This window comes from Micrasema longulum, unplaced genomic scaffold, assembly GCF_059751315.1.
Source record: "Micrasema longulum isolate JH-2025_06_02 unplaced genomic scaffold, ASM5975131v1 h1tg000413l, whole genome shotgun sequence".
Taxonomy (NCBI): domain Eukaryota; kingdom Metazoa; phylum Arthropoda; class Insecta; order Trichoptera; family Brachycentridae; genus Micrasema; species Micrasema longulum.
In genome coordinates this window covers 1-26,247 of record NW_028277613.1, presented here as the reverse complement: position 1 = coordinate 26,247, position 26,247 = coordinate 1, and the positions used below count along the sequence as shown (strand labels likewise).

General features: G+C 35.6%; 1 protein-coding gene across 1 annotated transcript; it reads right to left on the bottom strand.

Moving 5' to 3' along the window:
- Nucleotides 1–344: 344 nt before the first annotated feature.
- Nucleotides 345–25,813, bottom strand: LOC148281755 (Golgi-specific brefeldin A-resistance guanine nucleotide exchange factor 1-like; the record flags this gene model as incomplete). The annotated part of the gene is given in 24 exon segments (XM_088226168.1): nucleotides 345–1,821; nucleotides 2,049–2,341; nucleotides 3,657–3,756; nucleotides 4,031–4,207; nucleotides 5,265–5,438; nucleotides 6,915–7,006; nucleotides 9,586–9,688; nucleotides 11,820–11,971; nucleotides 12,156–12,378; nucleotides 13,792–13,904; nucleotides 15,281–15,419; nucleotides 16,286–16,520; nucleotides 16,695–16,789; nucleotides 16,791–16,826; nucleotides 17,848–18,120; nucleotides 18,274–18,422; nucleotides 19,295–19,490; nucleotides 20,811–20,973; nucleotides 21,174–21,382; nucleotides 21,532–21,713; nucleotides 21,927–22,077; nucleotides 22,255–22,869; nucleotides 23,289–23,457; nucleotides 25,307–25,813. Coding segments are annotated over 24 exon segments (5,332 nt in total), but the record flags the coding sequence as incomplete, so codon positions are not given.
- Between the last annotated feature and the right edge of the window lie 434 nt (nucleotides 25,814–26,247).

Sequence of the window (26,247 nt, the reverse complement as noted above, 5' to 3'; positions counted from 1 at the left end):
AGCGGGGCGCGTTCTAACATATTGTTTAACCTATTAAAACATACTGTTGGTGATACTGCAATACCCTGTAACTTTTTTTTAACGTAAATTTTGTACTGCAATAAATTCGTTACAGGGACTAAGAGCCGTTAGTTTAAAACTATTGCTATTTTTACTCTAAATAATGATAGTTTTTCTGATACTCCAGCGATATTTTTGGTTGATTAAAATCGAAAGTAATATATTAACAGAACACCTTTTAAGTTACGCTGCCAAAAAAATCAATTGATAGTTACGCGATATTACAGTATCACTGACGATATAGAACACAAATATGATATTTTAAAGGAATTAATACATAGGCAGATATTTTAATATGTTTTATTAACAATAATTTTCTAAATAAATAATCCACAACATTAAATATACATTTGATAAGTGTTTACTAATAAATAATGAAATTGAACTTTATACACAAATACTAACTTAATAACTATTAATTTCAAGATAAATCATACATAAAAATACTATTGGGCGAATACCAAAGTCGTGAATCAAATACGAAATTAACCAGGTATTTAACTTTATGATGATACTGGTTTATGGTGGACATTTTTGTCAGTATCCAAAAATGATAACAGATTCGAGATTTTGGCATCGACTTGACGATATTTATATGAATTTTATTGCAGTAATAGTAATGACTGGAATGTAGCACAGACATCTCACATCAAAGTAAGAAAAACTACTTTCGGTATACTACTCGTGAGACTGTTCTTTTATATTATCGCAAAACACAAACATAAAATAATTTAAAATCCATGATTTACAAAATACATAATATACTAAATATATAAAAATAAATTCTGCAGAAGTTGAAAAGAAAAAAGTATTTAAAGCAAATTTAGTTTATAATTCTATGACTTCTTATATTACAAGTACGTACACATTTGTTTATGTATAATATATTCTAAGGATTATTACAGAAAAAAATACACTTCTTTATCGTATGCCATTTTCAGCAGATATTTCAAATAATTGTACATAATTAATCTTTTACATAGAGTTCATTGAATTGTCGCCGAACAGAATCTCCGAGCCGGGAGGAATGTCGGTCGGGTCTGTGTAGAAGTATTTGGAGAAACTGAACATACCGGAATCTGCAGCCCCCGCTTGCGGAATATTCTTTATGTTATCGCTAGAGCCGAAGGTATTGGCGTGACTGATAGTATGTGCCGGACTACACGTCACACTTTGAGATTTCTGAATTACATTTGCTGAAGAGAGATTATAATTCTTATCTAAATTGGAAGTGGGGCTTTCTAATTGAGAATAATTATTAGTGGCCGAATATGTATTTAAAGAGCTAACGTCTTGATCCGATCTTTTTATCACCTCTGCACATTTAATAGCGGGGAGCGGTACGTCCGGGAGGGGATTATAAGGATTGGTTAAATATTCTCCATAGAGTGATCTCGGTTGCTGAACTTCTATATTAATCGCAGTCGGCGAGTTAGCGTAGTCTACTGACGATACATCTGTTTGTTGATTATGAAACTTCTCGCTTTTTATCAAATCCGCGCCGGTCATATTTCCATTATCCAATGTAATCCCATTATGTTCCATGTTTTGATTGTGCTGCGGGCTTATCAGAGTAAATGGGGAAGTAGTGGTTCCATAATCATGACTATGCGACACCATGTCCAGTAATTGACTCGAGGGAGGGTTGGATAATTGACTGTTGTAATATTTTTGCGGTAGAGGATTAGGGCAGAGTATGGGGTAAGGTGAAGCCATATTTGGTGATGAAACTGGCATCGCTACTCCGATTGGTGTCGAGTTCTGAAACAAACACAAGTGTAAGAGGCAACTTATTTATAGTCAAGAGTGGACCCAAAGAGGAATCAACGGACAGTTTAATTTTTTTTATGCATTATGTGATTAATTACACAACTTCAGTACTAAAATTAAAATAAAGAGCTAATATTTTAAGTATTTTATGAAAACTAAAAACAAAAAATGTACACTTCTACTTATATAGTTGTAAAATTACAGCGTCACTTTGTTACCTGTCCCAAGTGTGCGAATATTGGTGTGTGCACTTGTGATCCCGGAGCGGGTGGTTGAAGGATGATGGAAGATCCCTTCGGTGGAATTCCGAGGGTGGGTTGGGACAGACTATTAATGGACATGGCTCCACCGTGGGCGATCGGGGCGGGGGGAGCGCTCTGCGGGGGAAGGAGCAGTGGCGGGGAAGCGGTGGAGAGAATATTACTATACGGAGTCTCCACGGGACTGTGCGGCAGACTTTCTTGGGCCTTCTCTTGAGTCGTAAGCTTGGGTACACGGCTGTGGACATTTTCTGAAAGAAAATGTTCAAATTCAACTTAACTGGCTATTATAAAAACTTTAAACATTATTTTCATGAAATATTTGCATTAAATTGTTTAGTTGATTGGTCAGGCATCTGCAACATTTTTATAGATGATCTAAAATGTAATATTCATTTGTGCCTGAATTTTATAAATTGTATATTTTAACTTATTTGAAGCATTATTACGTCTACAATATTTTGAACCATAGTAGGTGACAAAATTTATTTTTAGTCTTTAAACATCGTAATAAAATGGCAAAACCACGGAAATACAGTGTTACGGACGTCAAAACGGAAAGCGCCCCTTGTAGGGGAACTTAGCCTAGCGCCACTGCGCTAGGCTAAGTGTTTAGAATTAGGGATCTCGGTATGTGTTAGAAATGAGCTGCCCCTCCAATAAAGACTAGTATTTGTCACTTTCGGGGGTGGCCTTTTCCGTACCGAGACATTTAGAATAGACATTTAGTTTGTAAATTAGTTTTGAGTATATTTTTGAATGTCCATTATTTCGCGCTGCATTGCCGCCGCAAGAATGCAGTGAGAACTGGAGGGGGTAGTGCCTATATACGTGGAGGGAGGGAGACAGATAGAGCGGGCGTGCGGCCTTCTCTATTGCTCTCTCTCTCTCTCCTCGCGGCATGCGACGGCTAGGTCCGCTCGGCGGGGTGAATGGTGGGGCACGTAGCGCGAACGGTATTTAACATGTACAATTGAAAATAAACGACACTTCTTCTCTGACGTTTGGCTTTTACTCATCTCTACTCGCTGCTCCCCAACCCGGCTTTCTACTCGATTCTACTTCACTTCGCTTGACACCTTCGCTTGACACCTTCGCTTCACCCTGGACTTGGATTTTGGACTTTTCTCCCTACGGATTCCTGACCACGGCGAACCTACAACTTCAACCCGAAGTAAGAGGCCCTTCTGAGGACATCTCCGGCCCTGACGAGTTAAACAAGATCGCCTAGCCTCCGCTGCTTTACAACCAGTGGATCGGGACGTGTGCGTTAGTGACTGCAGCGGAACCACAACACGACGCCGGTAGCGCGTTAGCTACATACAGAATGTTGGAAATATATTTTTAACAAGTTACCAAATACGATAAAGAATACTGTATTGCATACAGAAGTGAGATGTACGCTTGAAAATTGTGGTTGATGACATTATTAATATTAATTGCATGCTTATAATTTGGCGGAACTTTAGATAGGTATAAGTTCTAATACATATGATTTATTTATTTATATTAAATATTCCATAGGTACGTATCTTGTAAATATTTTAAATGAATAAATAATCATACCTTTAGGGAAGAGCTCATCTTTCAAGTTTGGAAGAAAAGTGTTGATTCTTTCCCAAGTTACACCCCACAGATCGGAGTAACCATCTCCATTATTGAATACCTGTTGACATTAAACAATGGTCCAAAAATGTATCGGCATATGTTTTTATGGATTATACTATAGATTTTATTTGTACGAGAAATTAAAAAAATTAATTATTTAAGTGTTGCAGCAAAAATATTTGCACCACTATAAACCTTGAAAAATTCAATATATGTAGGTCCTTCACGGTTGCCCAACATCAGGGGACCGTTCAAAAAATTAAGCACTATAGTATACTATGATTTCAAAGTTGATAACCCTAATAATTATAATAAAATAAAATATGAGTTACCTTGACGGAGTCCATGACGAGGAGCATATTTTTAAGTGACTCGAGAGTTGCTTCGTGAAGTAAATCGGAAGAGTTGGGTCCCCCTTGGAGCATAGCTCTCAATATTTCCAGCAATTGGAGCCATAATGCTGCAAAAGTGGGCCGAGCCACTAGAGGAGTGAGGTGGTGTAGAAAAACCTGTAAAATAAAATTATATTCTATGTTATATAAGTGGTATAATTACATATTACGTATTATCGAAATGACGCATAGCTACTAACTGATGTGCCCTGTTTTGCTTATTTTTATAAAGACTTGAGAAAAAAACACATTGTATTTATTAATTTACCATCTGTAATCGGCATTACTAAACGGGTTGTTTAACCCATTTTATTGTGGTCTCACCTAGAATCTCAGTGCGTGAGCCAAGCGTCTTAGTCATTAGTCACAGTTGTTCAATTTCTTTTTAATGCATTAACAGATGATGCCGACACAATATCTTAAGATAGATCAATCCGCAGAATTACAGTTCTGGCATTGATAAAATAAGTTGCAGCGGACCCCCAGAATGACATCATGCTCGTGACAGAGAAACATGGAAGAGGTATGGGGAGCATCGACCTCAAGTCAGCGATGCACGCGTTCCAAGTTGCGGCCCAGACAGGAGTGTCAACCGGAGAGCTGATTACACAAAATCCAACATGCCTACGTAGTGTAGTAGTCAAGACGCTTGACTCACGCACGGAAGGTTTCGGGTTTGATTCCCGGTGAGAACACAAAAATTACAATGTGATTTTTCTCAAGCCTGGGTATTATGTGATGTAATTCACCACTGTAATTGGGCCTCCTGGCCTGTTGTGGTGCAAAAATAAATCAAATAAAGAAAAAAAAACAATTGTTTGGCAGGACAACATCCTTGATGACATTACCTTCTCTTTGTCATAGTAAAAGGACTATAAAAGGACTCGCTTTTTGGACTACAACCATATCTCTCCAGTACTTTCTCGTTGTCTTTATTTATAAAATGTATCAATTGTATTAAATATATTAAACAATGATTGTAACATTCGACCTGTTTCTCTGTCTACGCTTTGACATCCTCGTTCTCCATAACCAATTTGCTAGGACTTGGGGTAACTCTTATTTCACGGAATATGAGAATATTGATTGTGAATTCTAGTTATGTAATTCACCAGTCTAAGACGTTACAAAGTGCATTTATAATTACGAAAACAATCATAAGACTACATCTCACCTTGCACATGATGGTGTTGGCTCGGAGCCTGACCTCCTGGTGTCGGCCACGCGGCCGTGCCAGGAGCGGGAACAGCACGCGGTGGAAGGCCGCCTCCCACTCCTCGCCCGACAGGGTCTGCAGGTCGTGCACGAGCAGGGCGCGCTGGAGGTACGTCACCGCACTGTTGGCCACCTGATTGGAAAAATAACAGTTATTTTTACACATTTTTTTAAATCATAAAAGCTGGGAAGCTAACCCGCCACCAGGAAGTCACTGCTTACAAAGGTTGAATCTAGAGAAAAATTCCATTTTGTTAGTAAGGATTTTATAAAAATTGCAGTTTGTTATTGAGATACTTGATGTGATGGAATTTGTGAATGTATCTAGCTTTCATAAAACGTAAAATATGTTCTGTAGAATTGGCTACTTAAAAAATGTACACATTTGAATTATTATTTATCGGTAAAATGCATTTCTATAAAAGTAGTAGAGGAATTATATTTTACTTCTATTAAATGTTTATATTTGATTTACAATAACTAATATTTAGATTTTGAGGCCATTTTTCACTAGTCGCAAATAACTGCAATTGAAAATGGGAGTCAAAATCTGTTATACGAGGGTAGTCCGTAAAATAGGTTTGCCTATTTTTATTCACAATGAAAACCATTTTTATTTACAACGAGCAATACATCATTGGAAAGCTTAGGATTTCAGCTATTTTTCTACATAGTTCAGTTGACTTCGATGCACTTTTTCATCCGGGTCACCATATTTTTGATTCCCTGGTCATAGAAGTCTCCCGCCAGGCCGTAAAAGGTAGCTCAGAACCTCTTCTTTCAGCTCCTCTTCGTTTGTGAGGAGTTCTTGGACTCCATAGTCACTGGGGACAAGACGTGGGCCCACTACCTCACACCGGAAACAATCCAAACAGTGGAAACTTCCGCAATTTCCGACGCCGCGTAAGTTCAAACAAACGCTGTCTGCCGGCAAAGTCATGGCAACAGTATTCTGGGACAAGAAAGGCCTATTGTTGTGCAAATTTATGCCTGCCGGCACAACAATAACTTCTGATCGCTACTGCAAAACTCTAGAAAACCTTAAAAGGGCCATAAAAACAAGAGGGGCATGCTGACGAATGGAATCCATTTTCACCAGGACAGCGCTCGTCCGCATACAGCCCGCGTCACCACCGCGCTCATTGCAAAATTCGGATGGGAGATCGTCCTACACTCACCATACAGTCCAGAATTTGAAGAAACGCCTTGGTGGAACGCATTTTGCAAACAAAGAGGAGTTGAAAGAAAAGGTTTTGAGCAACCTTCACGGCCTGGCGGAAGACTTCTATGACCAGGGAATCAAAAATATGGTGACTCGGACGAAAAGGTGCATTTAAGTCAACGGGGACTATGTAGAAAAATAGCTGAAAGTTTAAGCTTTCCAATGATGTATTGCTCGTTGTAAATAAAAATGGTTTTCATTGTGAATAAAAAAAGGGAAACTTATTTTATGGACCACTCTCGTAGTAGGTTTCGAACTTCGGCTTGATCTGGGAATCCGCGACAAAACCGCACCCGGTTCTAGATTTTGCTATTTTAAAAAACAATGTTTCACATCGCGTCGATAAGGTTAAAATTGTTTTTGGTTATTATAAAGATGTACACTAACCTGCTTTCTGTTATCAGTACACAATCTGGCTATTCCCTGGAGTAATGGTTGCCAAGCGAGGTGCCACAGGTCACACCATTCTACTCGTGACTCTGGAAACATTTATTGTAACACGATTTTAATTTTCAGAAAGCATTTTATTATTATTAAACTTAAACAGAAAACTAAAACTGTCGTTTTGAGTGAAAATAAAAGTTTTTATTCACAAAAGTCAACAAATGGAAGAATTGGGAATGTGGAATATGGGAGTGTGGAAGGGTTGGGGAAATGTGGATGTTAAAACATAAGCAGAATGGTGAATGTTACACAGTGTGTAAAGTGGCTACTTAAACAAGCCATTGACAGGGCATAAGTCCTAAATGATTATACTTTCATATTCACATATTACAACAGAGATGAAGAAAATTTAAGAGAAGGTAATATAGAAATCTAGGCATCTACAGGGCTTATGACCTGTCAATGGCTGGTTTAAGTGGCCACTTTACACACTGTGTAACATTCACCATTCTGCCTGTATTTGAACATCTATATTCCTTCAATTCTTTCATCTGTTGATGTTTGTGAAGTTAAAGAGCTGAAACCTTTATTTATGCGAGTGAGATTCATCTAATTGAATTATTTCACCTGCATACTAGGCAACGCCTGAAAATGTTATTTTTTAAATTTCAATACTTCTTCATGGACCAGGTAATTTATCAACATATTACAACAGAGATGAAGAACATTTAAGAGAAGGTAATATAGAAGTCTAGGTCTAATGTTGAAAAAGTTTTGCGTAATAACCATGCATTCCACTTTAATGATCTCGATACAAACGTTTTTGATTCTAGGGTTTTTTTCTTCAATAATTAAGTATGAATGTATCTTTTACATAATTATTAACGGATAAAAATAAAATCAAAACATCAGGTTTCTTAAACGGAAGTTCTAGTAAATGTAATTAAATATTTACATCTAACCATTTACTGACTTTTCGATATCTACCGGTTTTGAGACGTACCTGTCTTTTCGTCAAGACGTCAATTAAGATTTTAACTCCTGTATCTTTATTGAAGTCACGATTAAAATTGATTAGGTGATTTGCGAATTCCGAGAAATTGTTATTGTGAGACAGCTCATATGTTCCTTTAACAGGAATATAAAAATTTCTTGATATTCTTCCAACGTAAACTTTAGTTTAGTTTAGTCCTTTAGGACAAGAATTGCATTTTAATTGGTAAACACCTGAATTATTTAATAAACCATTTTCATCTTTATATATAATATACCAATATTGTTAATTTACCAATATTGTTATTTGTAAAAAAATCAGGTTTGATATTATTTGGTAAAAAATTTGATACATTTGTGGATATAGTATTTACGCAAAGAATTCTTCTCCATTTATTATCATTATTAGTATTATTATTACCATTGACAGGATATAAAAATAGTTTGATTGATTAATTGATTTTTTCTTTAGTTTTATATTTAAAAGAGTATTTATGTAATCAATTGTATATCCATTATGAATAGCAATTTTTTTAATTGAGTTTAATTCATTTTCAAAGTTGAGTTTAAAAAGAGGAACATTTATTAAATGTATTAATATAACGGTTGCTTATTGAAATGCATATCGTGTTGGTTTTATATTTTTGTGCAACAACTATGGTGAATGTGTATAGTTGGTTTTGCATGTTGGTTTGATTGGTGTCCTGACGAAGAGACGGGTATGTCTCAAAACCGGTCGAAATAGAAAAGTCGGAAAGTGGTTATATACAAATATTTAATAACATTTAGTAAAATGTTTGACCACAAAGTTAAAGCTTTAAATATTAATAAGGAAGTTATATTCTTCGTGGTATGTTGAAGTATTAATTTGATATAGAAAATATAAGAGTTTTACATTTTAACATTAATATATCAATCAGTATTATAATATTATATTGGTTATAAAAGTAGCCGACTTGTCGGCTACAGCCATTAAAGAGGTCTTTGATCCCTTGAAAACAGCTGCACGAGATGTGGGACTTCAAAAACAGTGTTGAAAAAACAAAAATGATGACAGAGAGCAGAAACCCATCGCACAGAGCAAGAGGCTGTGTCCAATACAAAGATAATTACCCCTTCAAAGTGGTCGAGCGATTCACCTACCTGGGCTCCAGTATAACAGAGAACAATGAGGGTCCAGCAGAATTTTAAAAAAGAATCACAGCAGCCAACAAAACATTCTTTGCTTTGCTGTTCAGATCACGTAACGTCCACAGAAAAACATTTTTTGACACTTTTGAACGAAAAGTACTCCGAAGAATCTGCGGACCAGTGAGAGAGAATAATCAGTGGCGCATTCGGTATAACAAAGAACTGTACAATATATACCAGGCCCCGAACATCTTGGCACATATGAAGTTGATTAGATTAAGATGGGCCGGACATGTACAGCGAATGCCTGATTCACGTGTCCCTAAAAGATTAATGAGCAGACACCCGGGTGGAAGGAGATCAGTGGGAAGGCCCAGGCTGAGATGGGAGGATGAAGTGAGAAAGGATGCAGTGCAAATTCTCCAGGTGGCAAATCGGAAGACGGCGGCTGAGGACAGACAGAGTTGGAGGCGAAAGTTGCAGGAGGCCAATGCTCGATATGGGCTGTAGCGCCATCGGAGAGAGATTATAATATTATATCGGTACATACCTGCGGTACCTTGATCCATGGGTCCGGCTAAGTTAGACTCCTCTCTCCACCACTTGAATATTTGCGCCGTCCTACTGTGTAGCGTATGCATAAGATCCAACAGCTAAAGCAAACATTTATTATATTACTAGAAGATACAGATGTAACTCTGCACTTATTAAAAGATCTATGGTGTTACTTGTGGAACCAATTCATCATTATAATATCATACCCCGATCCACACTCGATAGTGCATAGGGCACTGCACTGGTACATTACTGCCCTCCGTATGAAGAGTGAAGTATCTCAGTTAGACATGTTACTGAGAAAAATAATGTTAGTGAGAGAGAAAATAATGTTGTTTTGGTTGCAGTTTCAATACTATGAATGTCATCACTATACGAGTATGCCATGTATCAAAAGAAAGAAAAATCTGAGGGATTAATCGAGTTTTCATATTGACATGAATATTTCAATTTCAAAGATAAATTGAACTTAAATAAAACTAAATTAAAGATAAAATTATAAACTGAAAATCTAGTTACTGCAGTTTTGCTTCCTATATTTGATGGTTCCTGAAGTAATATTGATATGTGAGTAAGACATTTCGTAAGGACAGCAGATTAAATGCAGCAAGCCTGATTTACGTTGGTGAAAGAGAATTGGCATGGCTTAGTTTAAATAGTATAGTAAAATATTTTTAAAAAATAAAAAAACAACCACGATAAAATAAAAAAGGGGAAACATTTTCAAGAGGCTTTTTCTCTGTCCAGGCGGATGGAGAATACAGTTCTGCGTGTGAAATAGAACCAGAACCCCGGATGAGTGTTTTCAACTCGGTGGCTGCTCTCGGGAAAAAATTCTGGATAAGGAAATCGAGTGGAGATATGTTCGCCTACCTTCTTGTTGTCCAGGGTTTGATTCCTGGCAGGGTGGATGTGAAATATAGATTTTCAAGGTCGAACTGCAATATTTCATTGTTCCTGGACTGGCAGCAGAAGCATGAGACTAATCGCCTCCCTTTCATGTAGCAGATAATCGAAATACACCGCATTTGGTTTATCAATGCAGTGCCCTATGCACTACTGGGTGTAGAGGGGGAAATTATGATGATCTTAAAATGCAGCTCGGGTACACAATAATAATATTATATCGTTGTGATAGTGAACAACATTTTGAGCCATAATCGGCAGAACAACGTAAGCGACATATAGTGAATTGTGCGAGAGAAGTTTTTTTTATTTTTTTTTGTTCCATATATATTGTTTTTAATAATTCGCTCAATGGGATTTATAGTGGATGGTTACTGCCAATACTAAAATGACAGCCAAATTGTTTAAATACCTTCCCCTTTAAGATAGTGGCGGTAACGCTGTTTTGCCTATAACTCTGACAGGTTTATTTTTTGGTGGCGAGCTAGCGTAACCGCCTACATTGTCATCGGTTACGTTGTTTTGCTTAGTTTAAAAATAATATGTCAACAAGTTTAAATGCTAAAAGCCACAAATTGTATTTTTTTACGAGTGGAATGATGCGGAGTAACATATAGAAAACTATAATTGGCCTATATTTTGGTTTATTTGTAAATATTGTATTTTTTTATTATAATGGCTGTTGTTTTCTTTTAACAAATAAAATAAATATAAATAAATATCCTTAAATGTGGCAGGTGAATTTTTATAGAGCTATGATGTTTTTAACACTTGTGCAGGGGGCAATAAGGAACACTTTTCCTTAAAAAAAACACAATTCGCCAAAAGTGACGCTTACGTTGTTCTGTCGATTATGGCTCGATATGTGCAAAAAATGCAACATTGACTTTCTTGAAAACAATATATGTAACTAATTCTCAAATGTGCCACCTGCTTATAGAGTCCCCCATTTGGATAAAACTATTCTATGATTTTCCATCAGGAAGTTGGCTACAGTTTATAGCAATACGACGGGCCCTAGGTACTCAGTTCAAGAACTGCAAGTGAAAACCAAAACTGTCCGTTACACGTTTGTTGTTAAACCAAAAATTAAACGCTTTTGTTCTATGCAATAGAGCGAAAGGGCACCTCTACAAACGGGAGTGAATTATTACTCTGAGTGACTAACCTAAGTATCAAATTATTTACTTTTGTACTTATCAAGTCGGGACATAAAGAGTCTTTTAAAAAACATATAAACAGCTTTCGTGTAAAGTTGAAGAAAATTACAGGCGTCGTTGTTCTACGATCATGACGGCGTGTAAGATGAAACGAGGATGTCACCTGAATGCTGATGAGCTGGTGCGAATTATCCGGTTCTGCGTCATTTCCCTCTGAGGAAAGCAGCTGGCGGGGGGTGGACGTGCGTTTGTGGGTGGCGGACCGCCTTCTCCTCCCCGCAATGTGCGTGGGACTCATCACCTTCTCCTCATTAGCTGGAGATGAATTAGAATGTCAACAAAAATATGTTATCACAAATCACGAACATGAGATATATTTCAGAGTGATACCGAAACATCCTAAACGGATAATGTGTCGGGTATTTACAAATATGCTGCCAGGAGGCGGAAAAATCATTTCATTCATTTATATTTGATAAAATCAACAAAGGGGGCTTACTCCCGTGCAGACTGGCCTCCACAAAGGTGCGTATGCAGTTGACGCAGGCCTGGAAGTTGTAGGGGGTGATGTGCGCCACATCGCGCACCACGAAGGCGAGACACTCCCAGCACTTAAGGAGCGCGCGAGGGTCGTGCGGCCGCAGCCGACATGCGTGGACCAGGGGATCTTCCACGCGGCGCTGGGCCGGGTTGATCTGATTAGAATCCGCGTCTTTACCCACCTACAAAGATATTTATTTATAGTATATAGTAAAAGTACAGAATACTACAACTACCATCCCGCTATTTCTCCGTAGGGGCAGGCAAAGGATGGACTGCCACAAACGTCTATCCTGACATACATTTCTTGCTTCTTCCACATTCATTTATTTTTTAACAAAAACACCATATGGATACCCTAGTTCTATAGGGAAATAACTCAAAATTTTTAGGTTTTGAGTTAATGATGCTAGATGGTAAAGAAACTCTCTCTTTCCATATTTCAATAAAGAAATAAGCGAACTTTGCCTTGATTTTGGTCAAAAATCCGATAACTTCTCATGGGATTAGACTAAATCATCAGACTGCTGATCTTACCTTCATGTATTATAACAAAAAATGATCAAGATACACTGCGATTGGTTTACCAATGTATTGCCTTGGACACCATTAGGTGAGGAAAGGGAACAATGTTTCATTATCTCCACCAAATGTTGTAAGCCTGCGGAGGGGGGGGGGGGCAGCGTTGCCAACCTCTAGTATTCAAAATTTCATACATAAAACCAATTCTATATTGTATCTATGCGGTTTCCAGAGATACGACCGGTAAAAGGAAAATATCAAAAAACATAATTCTATAGAGAAACAAATGAATTATTTATCTATCCAAATAAGATTCTCAATGTAATCTACAAGTTTGGGTAGATATAAGTAGGAGTGTGATAACTTTTTATTTGATTTAAGAAAACTTTTATATCAAAGTGTCATAAAACATTACGTAGATATGATAGGTTGATAAATTGCTAACATGATAAGTCTAATATTAAGTGATCTTCTTCTTGAGGTGCCTTGTCAGATATCCCGACGTAGGCGATCACTACACCGAAAGCATCTCGGTCCTGCGCTACTCCGCAGCCAGGACAACTGCTTATTGTGTGTATTCGCCATAGTGATTCCTGGGAAAAGATGACCAGAGTGGTTTCCCGTTGCCTTCTCTGATAGAGTGAGTGATAGAGTTTTAAAATACTTTTACATTGGAGCGAGGTATTTGTATATATTTTCAAATGCAGTTTTCTCAAAATGAAGTATTTTGAATTAGGGTATCGATTTTAACAATTATAATTTTTCTGGCAGTATATTACCTATAGTCAGAATATTAATTTTATGTTTATGAAATTCCCACTTTAGCCTTTTCCTCAGTTTTACACATTTTCCCTGTTCTCTTGAAAAATATAAAAAGAGGGTTTACTGTATTATTTAACCTAATATTGAACCAGTAGACAAAATGTAATAAAATGCACTAACAGCAGTTTTGGACAAGAGCCGCCTGTGATATAAACACTTTCAATAAATTGCAAGATTCAGTATGGAATTGTCGTGTGCAATGAATAATTAATTATTAATGTATTTACGTGGTTTTTGAATATTTTTCTTACCAAAATCCATCCATGCGTCTGCGGAGAGTGAGATATCTCACTGTCAGAAGTATACCCTCGATCTGTGCTCACCGAGTCATCTTCAGAACTCATCGCACCATCTGACTTACTGCCTGCAAAAGATATGTTCAGTCAATTTTGGGTAAAATAGGAAAATTAAAAAATGAAGAAATTTAATCAGAAAAGTGATGATTTGAAATTTGAACTAACTACACAGTCAAACAAATACAATGGATATTTATTTATTGAACTTCTGTTACAATAAAAAATATGTATGAATATTGGCAGGATTATTGCTATAAATAAATTATTGCTATAAATCTTCCAACCAAAAAAAAAACAAAACTAGTACGAGTGGTTATTTTAAAATTGTTAATAGACTATCAAATTAAGGCGGAATCGAAAAATAAATAAATTTTATATCGTATTATCAGCGCTATGATTTTTTTAAGTTTTGTAATTTTGAAATTACTCCTCGTGCAATGTCGCAAATTCTCTTCGGTGAGTTCTGCTGATTGGTAAATTGGCTCCCCGTAAACCGGAAATCTATCACAACACTATATTGGTTGATTCGGAAGAACTAGTGACGTCATTAAATAAAGCATTCATTTTTATTATTTTTTTATACATTTTCAAGAAACTTCGCTACACAATTTAATGCTCTAATTTTTACCGCGCGTAAGAAAATATTTTTCATATCCAATTTCCTGTAGGACTGAACTTCCTTATTCTAAAAATAATAAATTAAATACAAACAAAACATAAGAAAAACATACAATAATTTATCGCACAAATGTGCGAATCAGATGATAAAATAGAGTCATAACTCAAAAAAGCAGAATTCCCAGAAGAGCCTAAAAACTAAATAAACACTTCTGAAAACCATGTATTTTTCATTGAATTTTTATGTTTTTCTATTTACCTTTTTTAAGTGATGCCGATGTGCCGATATATATTTATATTCATTTTAAAAAGTGGTATAACATTTTCTAAAGAAAATCTTGACTGTCGTGAAAAAAATTGTTAAAATATGACACTGTTTGAGAATGGCGAGGTCAAATAAGTGTAAATTGGTAAAAGCGGGTAAATTGTAAAACTAGAATTATGTCAATTAATTAGCACATAAAGGTTTTTTTATATTTGAACCAGGTTGTGGTCCCGTGTCGCAGACTCACACATCAAAGGTTTGAGGTTCACACCCCGTTCTACCACAATCTGGTTACCATTTTCTAATAGTAAGTTATTTACAAATCATTGAAAATGGCCGCCGAAATTGAAATATTTGGCATGCTATTTAAAATATAAAAAAATTTATACTCAACTAAAAATCTATTTTTTGAGTTATGACTATTGGATGTTCGATATTTAGAAATATTTCGATAATCTAACCTATTATTTACTCTGTAAATAAATTATCTTAAATATAAAAATGAAAAAAATTCCATCGAAAAGAAGGAATTTTTAGAAAAAGCAATCAGAGGATAATTACTGGCAATGTTGTCATCATCCTTAAGGTGCATAGCTCCAGCTCCGGTGGTCTCCAGGAGAGTGAACACGATGGCCCAATCATCAGCACTGTGGATGTTCTGGGCCGAAGTCTTCACTAACTCGAACAGGCCAACTGCTATCTGTGTGCGGACAATTATTTCATAAAAAAATATTAAATTACAAATTATTAAACCCTTTCTTTAAAAACACATTCAGTTAAAAAATTAGATCTAAGAAGGTTAAGCAGTAGATGTAATCAATGACTGCCGCGAACATGGTTCTAAGATATTAAAGACGGTATAATTTTGTCCGTATAAGATTGGAAAGAAGTCTGGTACTAGACAAAATAGGATTTAGAAAATGAACAATGCAAGTTTTCAATTAACTTTCAAAATGTGGAAAAAATACAGTTTTAAATACATATCATAAAATGCATACTTCATGGCATCATTGAATTATCTCTATTGGTTCGCCGATCATAAACATGGGTAATGATACTTGTGACGTTTTTCAGGGTTATTTTTCTTTGAATTTCTTGTTCTTGTCGACATTTCGGACAGCGTTACTGATATCACGTCAGCCCAGAAAATGGACACTGTAATGCTGTATAGAAATTAGCCAAGAAAAATAATAAATACATGGAAAAACAACCCATAAACACATCACAAGTATCTGAAAGGCCCTGAAAATCTACAAACTTGATTTATTCATTACTGACATTTCTTTGTGGAACAGCAATTTAATTAACATTATATAAACTCTTGAATTTTGAACTTGAACTTTGTAAAAAAAGTCTATCAAACAAAAATAATTAGATTAAATTACTATTGCATAATTTTAGTTCTTTATCATTACCGTTTTTGTATAAATACATATATAATAAAGACATTTCGTCTCCAAGATGTCGCGAAAGTGATTAAACCAGTCACTGGGTAGTATAAATCTTCAAAATAACATTTAAAAAATTATAAATCTTAGCCTAATTACTATGATTAGTAGTACTGACCCTGCTGGAGATGGAGTGGTACACAGGATACGGCAGCTGCAGGAAAGCGTTAAGAGAGCGCAGCACTACTCCAGCGCACTCCTCGCTGCGCATAAGGCATATGGCCAGCCGTAGCAAGCCGGTCGACGCCCTCTCAAGGGCCCCTTTCTCCACGGCTACTCCGCCTTCTATCCCCGACTTCATGAGCCCCGTAACGTGAGCTTCCGTACTCTGCCAGATGTGTGAAACCCGATCTCTAAAAATATAATGTGAAAATATAATTTCAAAATCCAACAGATCCATTTACAACAATTAGAGCAGCTAAAACAATATCGTAATAAATAAAAGGCAGCAAAATAAATAATTTGTGTGTAAAGGGTCAGAAGTTATTAACCAACTTTCAAATTGGAAATGTGTGTAAATCACAAACCTGTTTTGAATAACAATTTGTATCAATAGTTCCAGGAAGAAGATGGAAGGATCTTCACGACACGGCTGCTGACCGATGGATTTCGGAGTGTCCTGTGGTTTTCCCAGCAGCTATCACATACTTCACTAACTCCTGTAAAATTCATTACATAAAATATCGTAATTGAATAAGGAAAATCTTAGATTCTTAAATTAGAAGCCAGAGATTTATGTGATCAAAATTTTCTGCAAAGTTTTGTTAAAATCTTTACAATAGAAAGATAAGGAAACTATACCTTCACTGTGACGGTATAGTTCAAGATGAATTCTCCCGAGCGATTACGAAGATACACTTCCGACCCTGTATATTCAAGTTTTGGGTAGGTATTGCTTTAATTGTAATTTATTAAATTATAAATCGTTTTGAAGTAGCTACTTTTTATCACAGAAGCCTATTTAAAATACGAAAGAGAAATTATTTAATTCAATTTTAGCATTGAATGCGGAGTTAATTTTCAGCACTACCTATTTGTTGAATTTAATGACTTAATGAAAACACATATCGACATATCGGTAGATCAAAATATACCATACCGAGGTAGATAGAGATAATAGAAAAGTTAAGTAAAATGTCTCGATATGTAACGATGAAGATAGTGTTCGTAATCGTGACCCAGGTACACTGGCCCAATCAAAGTTACAGATAGGAAAATGTAAACTATGGATATAATTTGAAATTATATTAATCTCAAAACTCAAAATATCTTAAAATACAAAATTTAATTCTGGAATTTAACACCAATCCTTATTGGTATTTATTAATTTCACTGTTTTTGCAATGTACAGAGGTTCTACGTTTTAAGTCCTGGCTAGCTAGGAATTTCCTGTGTTTAAACAGAACCTATTTTGTTACGTGCAGGCTGCCTGCCTATACCAAATAATAATAATAATGTGTTTTTTCATTATATGATGCTAAAACAATAAAAATTTAAACAAATATAAATTACAAAATAAATTATATAAATAACGAGACAACTAAATAGTACATCAATCCTATCCAGAACCATCAATCTAACTTTCAGAATTGTGAAAGTGATTGGGTATGTTAGTTTATTGGCTCGTTACTAGACGGCAAGATCTCTCCCAGTAGTGGGCAGTACGCTGTCTGATTATACCTGCAGACTATCCAGCTGGAGAAACTTGGAGTCGGTGACCAGGATGGAGTGCACGCCGCACTGGGCCACGGCCTCCGCGGCCAGCTGCAGCAGCTGCGCCTCCTCCGGCGAGGGCTGGCGCTGCCACCCGGCGCCAGGGTCCGCCGACAGGGCGATGTAGGAATACAGGGAGGACAATAGCCCCGCATCGGGAGCGCGTGCGGGCGGCGGGGGGTCGCGCACCAAGGACACCTTGCCAGACGGGGCGCAGAAGTCTTCCGCTTCCGTGAGATCCTAAAATATAATACATTAACTCTGTGTCCAGACGGATGATAAGTACAGTTCTGCGAGTGAAATAGAACCAGAACCTTGGACAAGACAGTGTTTTCGACTTGCGGGTAAAATAAAAAAGGGTGGAAGGAACATTTGCAATAAATGCAACCCTACCTTGGGTAATAGCCTCCCTCTAAAGAGAGCCAGAACCACTTCCAGAATGTGTTTCCACCCCTCCCGCAGTGAGTTAGCGTGGCGATGACACGCACTGAATACTTTCTTTAAAGCGCATCGACTCTTCGCTGACTGACCGAGAGATGTTCCTGAAACATATGAACCTTTTAATTTTGTGAACGATGGGATTTGTTTCCTTAATCACAGATGATAAATTTGCATTTAAAGGTAAAATGTAATAAGTTTATTGTGTACATTTTTAAATTACATAATTAAATAAATTGCACATTACATCTATAAATGTCGTGCTTTGTGCGTTTTGCTGCTTTATGATTCTCAAGCTAATTTATTATTTGATGATTAAGGAATTTTGATAAAGAAAAAATAATAAAAACGCTTGGAGTTTTTGAAAATTACACATCATATTTTCATGCTGATATTATTTTCCTGGGTTGTTATATTGTTTGAGTTGATTTAAGCTGCGAACAAACACAAAAACTACTAAAAACAAGACGAAACAACCCAAAAAAATCAACATTAAAAAATTAAGGTTATGTTTTGGTACTAATGTGATTTTTATATTTTAAATATTAACTGTTTAAAAGTATTTGGATTTAGTAAATTAAATAGTTGTGAAACTTCTCGAAACTCAATAAAATAAGTAAAACTGAACTAAGAAGTTTGAATGATAATTAACCCTGGAGAATTTATCAAAAAACATCAATTGTTTTCAGGCGTTGCCTAGTATGTGAAATAATTCAGTCAAATGAATCTTTTCACAACAATAAAGGTTTCAGCTCTTTAACTTCACTAAAATCAACAAATGGATGAATTTAATAAATAAGGATATTCAAACATAGGCAAAATGGTGAATGTTACATGGTGTGTAAAGTGGCCACTTAAACCAGCCAATGACAGGTCATATGTAAATGTAAATGCCTAGACTTCCATATTCCCTACTTTAAGGCATTCTCCATCCCTGTTGTCATTTGTTTATCAAGAATAGTATTTAAATGTGTACCTATGGAGATATACTGCACCACATCAGGCAGGCTGAGTAGACCGGTGAACTTGCACAGGCTGAGCACGATGGTGTCCAGCTCCGAAGACAGGGAGTAGTGCGCCACAATGGAGGCGCACTTGTCCAGTCCCTCCAGGGCGCGTGTGTACAGCGGGGGCTCGCTAGACTTCTCCAGAATGGAGGACAAGGCTGCCATCTGGGAAATGTCATGTTTATTTCAATATGTGACGACCAATTTTTTTTATTAATGCTTTGAACTCTGTTTATTTTACACTTACTGTTTAAGCTAGCTCTGAATTAAATTCTTGAGAAAGGATAGAAAAGAATATTGATTTTCAAACAGAACTTAAATTTTCACTTCAACACAATTTGACTTGAATTTCAACTTTATTAATATGAATTTTTATCTTTTTGAGGCATTTTTTGAAAAACAATCATGGAGATTTCTGTGAACGTGTTTCGCAAAACCAGTCCGTTTCATTTCTCCCATTCTTTTTATTTCGGTCACTGCACACTGCACACTGCACACTGCACACTGTACAGTCCTTGGATCCACTTTTATCTCTCTAGACTAAGAAGGGTGACATTCCATTTTATTTTGTTGTCAAAAAGATTACGCGACGGGTGGGCCATTTTTCAAACATTTAATGACAGTTATAAAAATTTGGTTTATTGTGTTCTGTATTTTTTAATGGAAATTTGTATTTTCAAATATTTTTTTAAATATTTGAAGCACTTACTTTGTGGTTATTCATTATAATAAAATAAATAAAAACCAAGTTGTTTTCATTTATGTTATTTTTTTATGATTATTTTTATTCTATTTAAATAAATGGCACTTGGTTTTTACATATTAGGTGAAAAATACATTAATATAAATAAGGTAAGTAGAATTAAGTTATAACTTTATAAGTGAAAGATAGCATTAAAAAAAAATATATATTAACAGTTATAAAAATATTAATTAAAAAAATCGACAAAAAAAATTAACATAATTTTTAATATTACCAAACAATAAAAAAATATATTATTATCTAGAACTACTAAGTACTAGCCTCTCCGACCCATAAAATACAAGAGAAGAGCTACCCTGTAGATAAAAATATCACATGAAATGAATCACCGATGTCTCGGTACTTATTGTCCAGAGTATGAAGTCTATTGATGATATTATCGTGTAAAGTTGAACTATTACTGCCACAGTATTCGTAGGTTTATGGAGTTATCCTTTTCGGTACATTAAAATTATGAGGGGGGTTTATTTTTTCTACAATAGATGATAGTAACAGTATCATTTTACGTCAAAAAAATAAGATAGTCATTGCATTTTTTACAAACAACTCGCTCGGACGGGTGACTCCGGCCATATGAGCTGTAGTGTATTTTTATTTGTGAAGAGTGGCTTTTGCCATTAAAAAATTGCCTCCAAATTGTTCTACATTTTTATTGAAATGATAATATTTCCTCACTAGGTTAAGCCCACAGACACAATAAGAGACAGTGCTTCAGCACTAACCAGTGGTCCCCAAATGAGAAGGAAGAGTTGTTTGTCGAAAGCACCGCTGGGAGAATGGATGAACTGTCCCTCCTTGGTCGCTCCCCGCCGTAATAGAACTTTCCAGAGATAATTCTCTCTCACAGTTCCGGTCCTCTCAGCCGGCATAACGATTTCTTCATTTCTAAGAATTGAAAAACATGTTTAATAAATTACAATACTTATACAAGAGAATATATATCTAGATACTCGGAGTGAAATTAAATCGCCTTTTAAACAGTAAATATTTTTGTAAAAAAAATCTAAAAAATTGCTAAAGCACAAGATAAATTTAATAAACTGTCGATATTTTACAGAAATAGTTAGACAAGATAGTACACTTACTTGATAGAGTTGAAGACTGCTTCTAGCATTTTGGGATCAAAGTCATTTGTTCCGTTGCAACCTCGTAAATTCCTGACAAATTCATCCACAGTCATCGGAATATTTAGTTTCTTGGCATTAAGATTATGCTGATCCATATTAAGCATTATAATGGCGTATGCTAAACGGAATGCTGCATCAGTGTTGGCAAATGGGTTCCCATTACAAGCCTACAAGGATGAATTTTTAGTTAATAAACTATTCAAATAGGTACTCAATGTAGCGTACTTTAAGCAAAATAATGTGGACGTTCCCAAATTTAAAGTTATATTTAAAAACATTTATTAAAATTTAGGAAAATCTGTCTGGGATAACATACATGCCAGTGTTCGGAGAAATGTTCCATGACGAGGAATATAAGAGGAGCCTCTCCGGGCAGCCTGAAGGTCTCCAGGTACAGACGGAGCGCTTGATCTACTCGGAGACCGGTCATGTCAAAACTAGCAGCGTATGTAGCCAAGATACGTGATTCCACATTCTTCTTTTTTGATATGTATTCTCCTGGAAACCAAGAAAAATGTGTCACTTTGTACCAGTGCATAGTCAGGATAAAAATAAATGGAATAAAAAATGTTCTTAACTCTGACTGTTCAATAATATTTATAGTTATTTTGAGACAAAATCAATAAAAGTTCTTTGTGTTGCCTAAATGTTTGGCCTAAACAGGCATCTATTTTTTAATATAAAAGAAACACATAAAAATGTATCTCTCACCTATCATCTTTTTATCTAATCCCGGATTGTTTCTTAAAAAATGGGCAATCTCCAAGGGATCAAGAGGGGTGGCCAAAATTCCATGTTCCTGAAGAAATTCTATGCCCTTTTCAGGCTTTTGGTTAAAATGTTCTGTTCCTGTAGCAATCCACTGTAAAAAAGGAACATTATCGTTTATAATCATAATTATCAATAGTTTATTTGATTTCACTATCAGTTTTTTACAAAAAAGAAATCCACTATTTTAATTCAATCATGGCAAGAATTTTTCAATGAAAAATGTATTTTCTAACCACTCATTTCATGGAATGCAAATATAAAGACTTACCCTTTTTTTATTCTTATTGTCCTCTAATTGCAGTTCAGTTGGAAGATTTGAGTTGGGCTTATGTCGGCCCATCTTTGTGCTGTTTATATACTGGCTGATGTCGTGGAGAATTGTTTCATCTCCAGTTTCATAAGAATCGCACATGTCTATCGCAATTTGGCCAGTGAAGGTCTGATTATAAGCTTCATTAGCTGTTGAAATCTTTTCATTAGATTTTATTTGGTGACAGTTTGCTTCTATGGAATCAATAACGGTAAATAATGCGTCTAATGCTAGAGTATGGTAATTATGAATCCCGGCCGTGACGATAGTTTTCGATAAAAGTTTCGTAATGTCTTCAAACAAATTTGAGCAATAAATATCACAGTCATAATTCAGATACAATTCTGTGCAAAGTCCGGGAACTCTCCACATCTGCGCAATGCTCTCCAGAGCTAAATGCATTATCTCTTTAGACTCGTACGAATTTTTGGCACTGTCGGACAATATAATTTCTACTAACTTAGCGAAGAACGTCTCCAACTGGAGTTTCAAATGGCTACGGAGGGATTCGAAAAGCAAAAATGACACTTGCAAGTCAAGAGCGAAAACAGAAACACGCTCTGAACTCAAAAGCTGTAAAAAAAAAGGGATTTTTTTTAATTAACAAAATAAATCTGCGTTAAATTAGTCCCTTAAATTCAAATTAATTTATTTTACAAAAATAACATAACAAATAACAAAATACTTTAGGCGTTAAATTGGAACAACAAATCAAACCAGGAACCTAGACATTATAAAGGTATAATACTCTCCAATAGCAAGAGTATTTGCCTCTTAAACATAGTTTCACTGATGTGAAAGATGTCAACCTCCGAAATGATAATGTTCAGCTGCCTGACTGCTCTTCCAATCGTTGTTGTTTGTTTGCTGTTTTCCATACATGTTTTACAGTAATGTTTATGATTGTCACACTTAAATGAAATTAAAATAAATTTTCTTATTAAAATAAAATAGTTTCTTCCCTTTCAATTATCTTGTTTATGTAAACTTACCGAGAGAAGGTTTCTGCAAAGAGGATCTTTGACTAGTTGCAGGAAGGAAGGATATTTAGCCAAGTGGTCAGCCCCAACTTCTAGAGCAGTCTCTACAAGACAGAGCCCTAAGTACACCATTGAAGATGTATTCTGAGGGTCCATGGGGTTGCAGAGAGATATTAAAAATCTGCAATAAAAGAATACAATTCGAGTAAATATTTTGCAAGTCTATATTGTCACGGTTCGGGCAAAAGCCAATAAGCCTAAAAAAGACAGTTTTGAGTTGAATGCCATTCGAAGCGTAAAATAATGTTCTTTAAGGGGGAAAAGTCACCAAAGTTACTTAGTTGGAAAAAAGCTTTGTTAATTCGAAATTATTTGTTGCTAGAGAAAAACAGTGTTGTGACTTTCAATAAAATCTTAACAAGAATAAATCACTAGATAGAATTTATTGACAGTTTAGTGAGATTTTTTTATTTTTAAGTATGTCATTTTTCTTCCTAAAAACAACATATTGTTCGTGTTTAGGTATTTGCATAGTAAAACATAAGACAATAAACATGTTAAAAATATTTCTTTCCATATAAAACATATTTTTAACCACAAAATATAATAATTATTTGTAATGTTTCCTTCCTGTCACTAACTCTCTAAAACCAAATTTTAGCCACCTCGCCACATTAAAAACCTTGAAAAAAAAATGTATCCGAAACAAAAAGTTAGAAATGGAATTTATAAATAAAACAAAATGACATGAAGAAATTGTATTGAATGCATTAAACTTACAAAACACAAAAATCAGATTTTTCCTTGGTCTCCAAACTTTCAAATAGTGGTTTCTCAAAATTGTGCTTTTTGGGTTAGTGACTTTTGCCTGAACGGCGACGATATATCCTACATGGCTCCATTTTGATGAATACATAAATACATAAGATTTCTTGCAAAAATTGCATCAAAAAAATACATAGCAGGTACAAAATTTACCTATTAATGTCACTTCTCTCCTATCCTCTCTTACTCCCGAAGTGATTCATCATATAGGAAGATTCCTGAGTGAGAATGGTGTGAACTTTTAGGAGGCTGCTATTCCTACTTGGATCTTCTAAAAATCCCAGTCTACATAAAACTATTTACATGGATGACAGAAATCATCTTTCATAAGATGAATTGCCAAAAAAAGGTACATAATTTATTGCTATGCCTAGGATTTATTAACAGAAGCACAACTGACTTTGGAAATATACCTTTAAAACTCTCTTCTGTTCCCTAGTTCGCCCGCACCTAGAGTATTCCTCTGTTATCTGGTCTCCATATTATGATGTTCACATCAAAAATATTGAATCAGTTCAACATTCAACATCCGACATCGTTGGGCTTATCCAGAGACCAATATACATATAATGAGTTAGAAACTAGCTTAAATATATCTTCTCTTCAAAACTGTCGAAATAAATCCGATCTTCTAGTCCTATTTCTAATTCTCAACTCTCCTTGATGCGCCTGAACTACTGAGCTCAATAAAATTAAATATCCCAACTAAAAACCTCAGACTAAACTTACTTTTCCATACTGATAACCATAGAACTAACTATGGTTTTCATTCCCCTATGCCCAGAATTCTTAGGTCTGCCAACAAACATACCAGTCTTGATTTCTTTGATAACAAGTTGCCTTCTTTCAAACGATCACTGAATCAAATTCAATTATAAACACCTCTCTCCCGCTTTCACTCCCACCAAGTCTACTATATACCATTGTGTCTTTCTACTTTCTTTTATAATAATTTTCTATGTATACATATGTCCTAAAAAATGCCCAATGGGCGTATATATAAATAAATAAAATAAAACGATTAGAAAAATTTAGATTTTAAAAATAAAAATGCCTCATCAGCATTGTACAATGATACTACGTTACCTACTCTATCGCATTCCATCATATTAAGACACTAAGCATTATTAAGCTATTCCTGTTAACATTACACATTTACTAAATTATTGATACATACATAATATTGTATTCAATGTCACCCTCACCTGAATAGTTCCCTAACACACACAACCCCATAAGGCTGCAAGTTGACATGTTCGTCTTGTGATACAAATCTCACTCCTCTTGGATTCACATAGTCCTTCTCCATCCCCTCTTCCTCCTTGCACTCCGCCGGGTCTATTTTGGCCGGGATAGTTTCCTCTACTTCATTGTTTTCACTCATCACTTCGCCACTTTGTGTTTCCTCCCCCCTTTGCTCAGTTTCCGGTTCTGTGACACAACTTTCATCGACTATTGTTTCGTCAATGGATCCTTTCGGCGTAGTTGGAGTATTGGATTCGGAAGAATTGACACATTTTTCTACTAATTGAGTGATGTAAATATTCTCGCTGGAAGCCAGGTCCATTGAGGAATGTCTTCCGTGCTTTTTTGATGGACTTTTTGCAAGATCTGGTGGTGACACATTCTCCAATAAAGTATCTGTTTCTCCATCTGCTGCTGTTTGGTTGTCAGAAAGGTTTTCTTGGGATTTTTCTGGATCAGATGTAGACCTAGAAAGAAAAATTAAAAATATTTTTTCCTAATACAATAAAAGTCAAGCACTTAATAATATTACGCATGGTGAATTTTATTTAAATTATAAAAAAAGGGAAAAGAATCCCAGGATCCCAGTAGATATTCGTCATAATCTCGTAACCTTTGTTCAGATCAGCCGGGCATCAGCTTCTCTGGGGGAACACAGGGACACTTGACATAATGACGGTAAAAAGGAGAGAAAATGAAGCATTTTTTTACGTGTATTAAGTAATCTTACTTTACAGTTATGCATAATGTTTTTTTGTGGTTTTTACTCATCATCATCATTCCTTTTCCGCACCAAATGGTGCATAGCGCACTGCATTTGTACACCAATCGCAGAGTATCTTAATCATTTTTCTTTCATGAAGGTTAGATGATCAGTCTAACACTTCAGGTACCAGTCCAG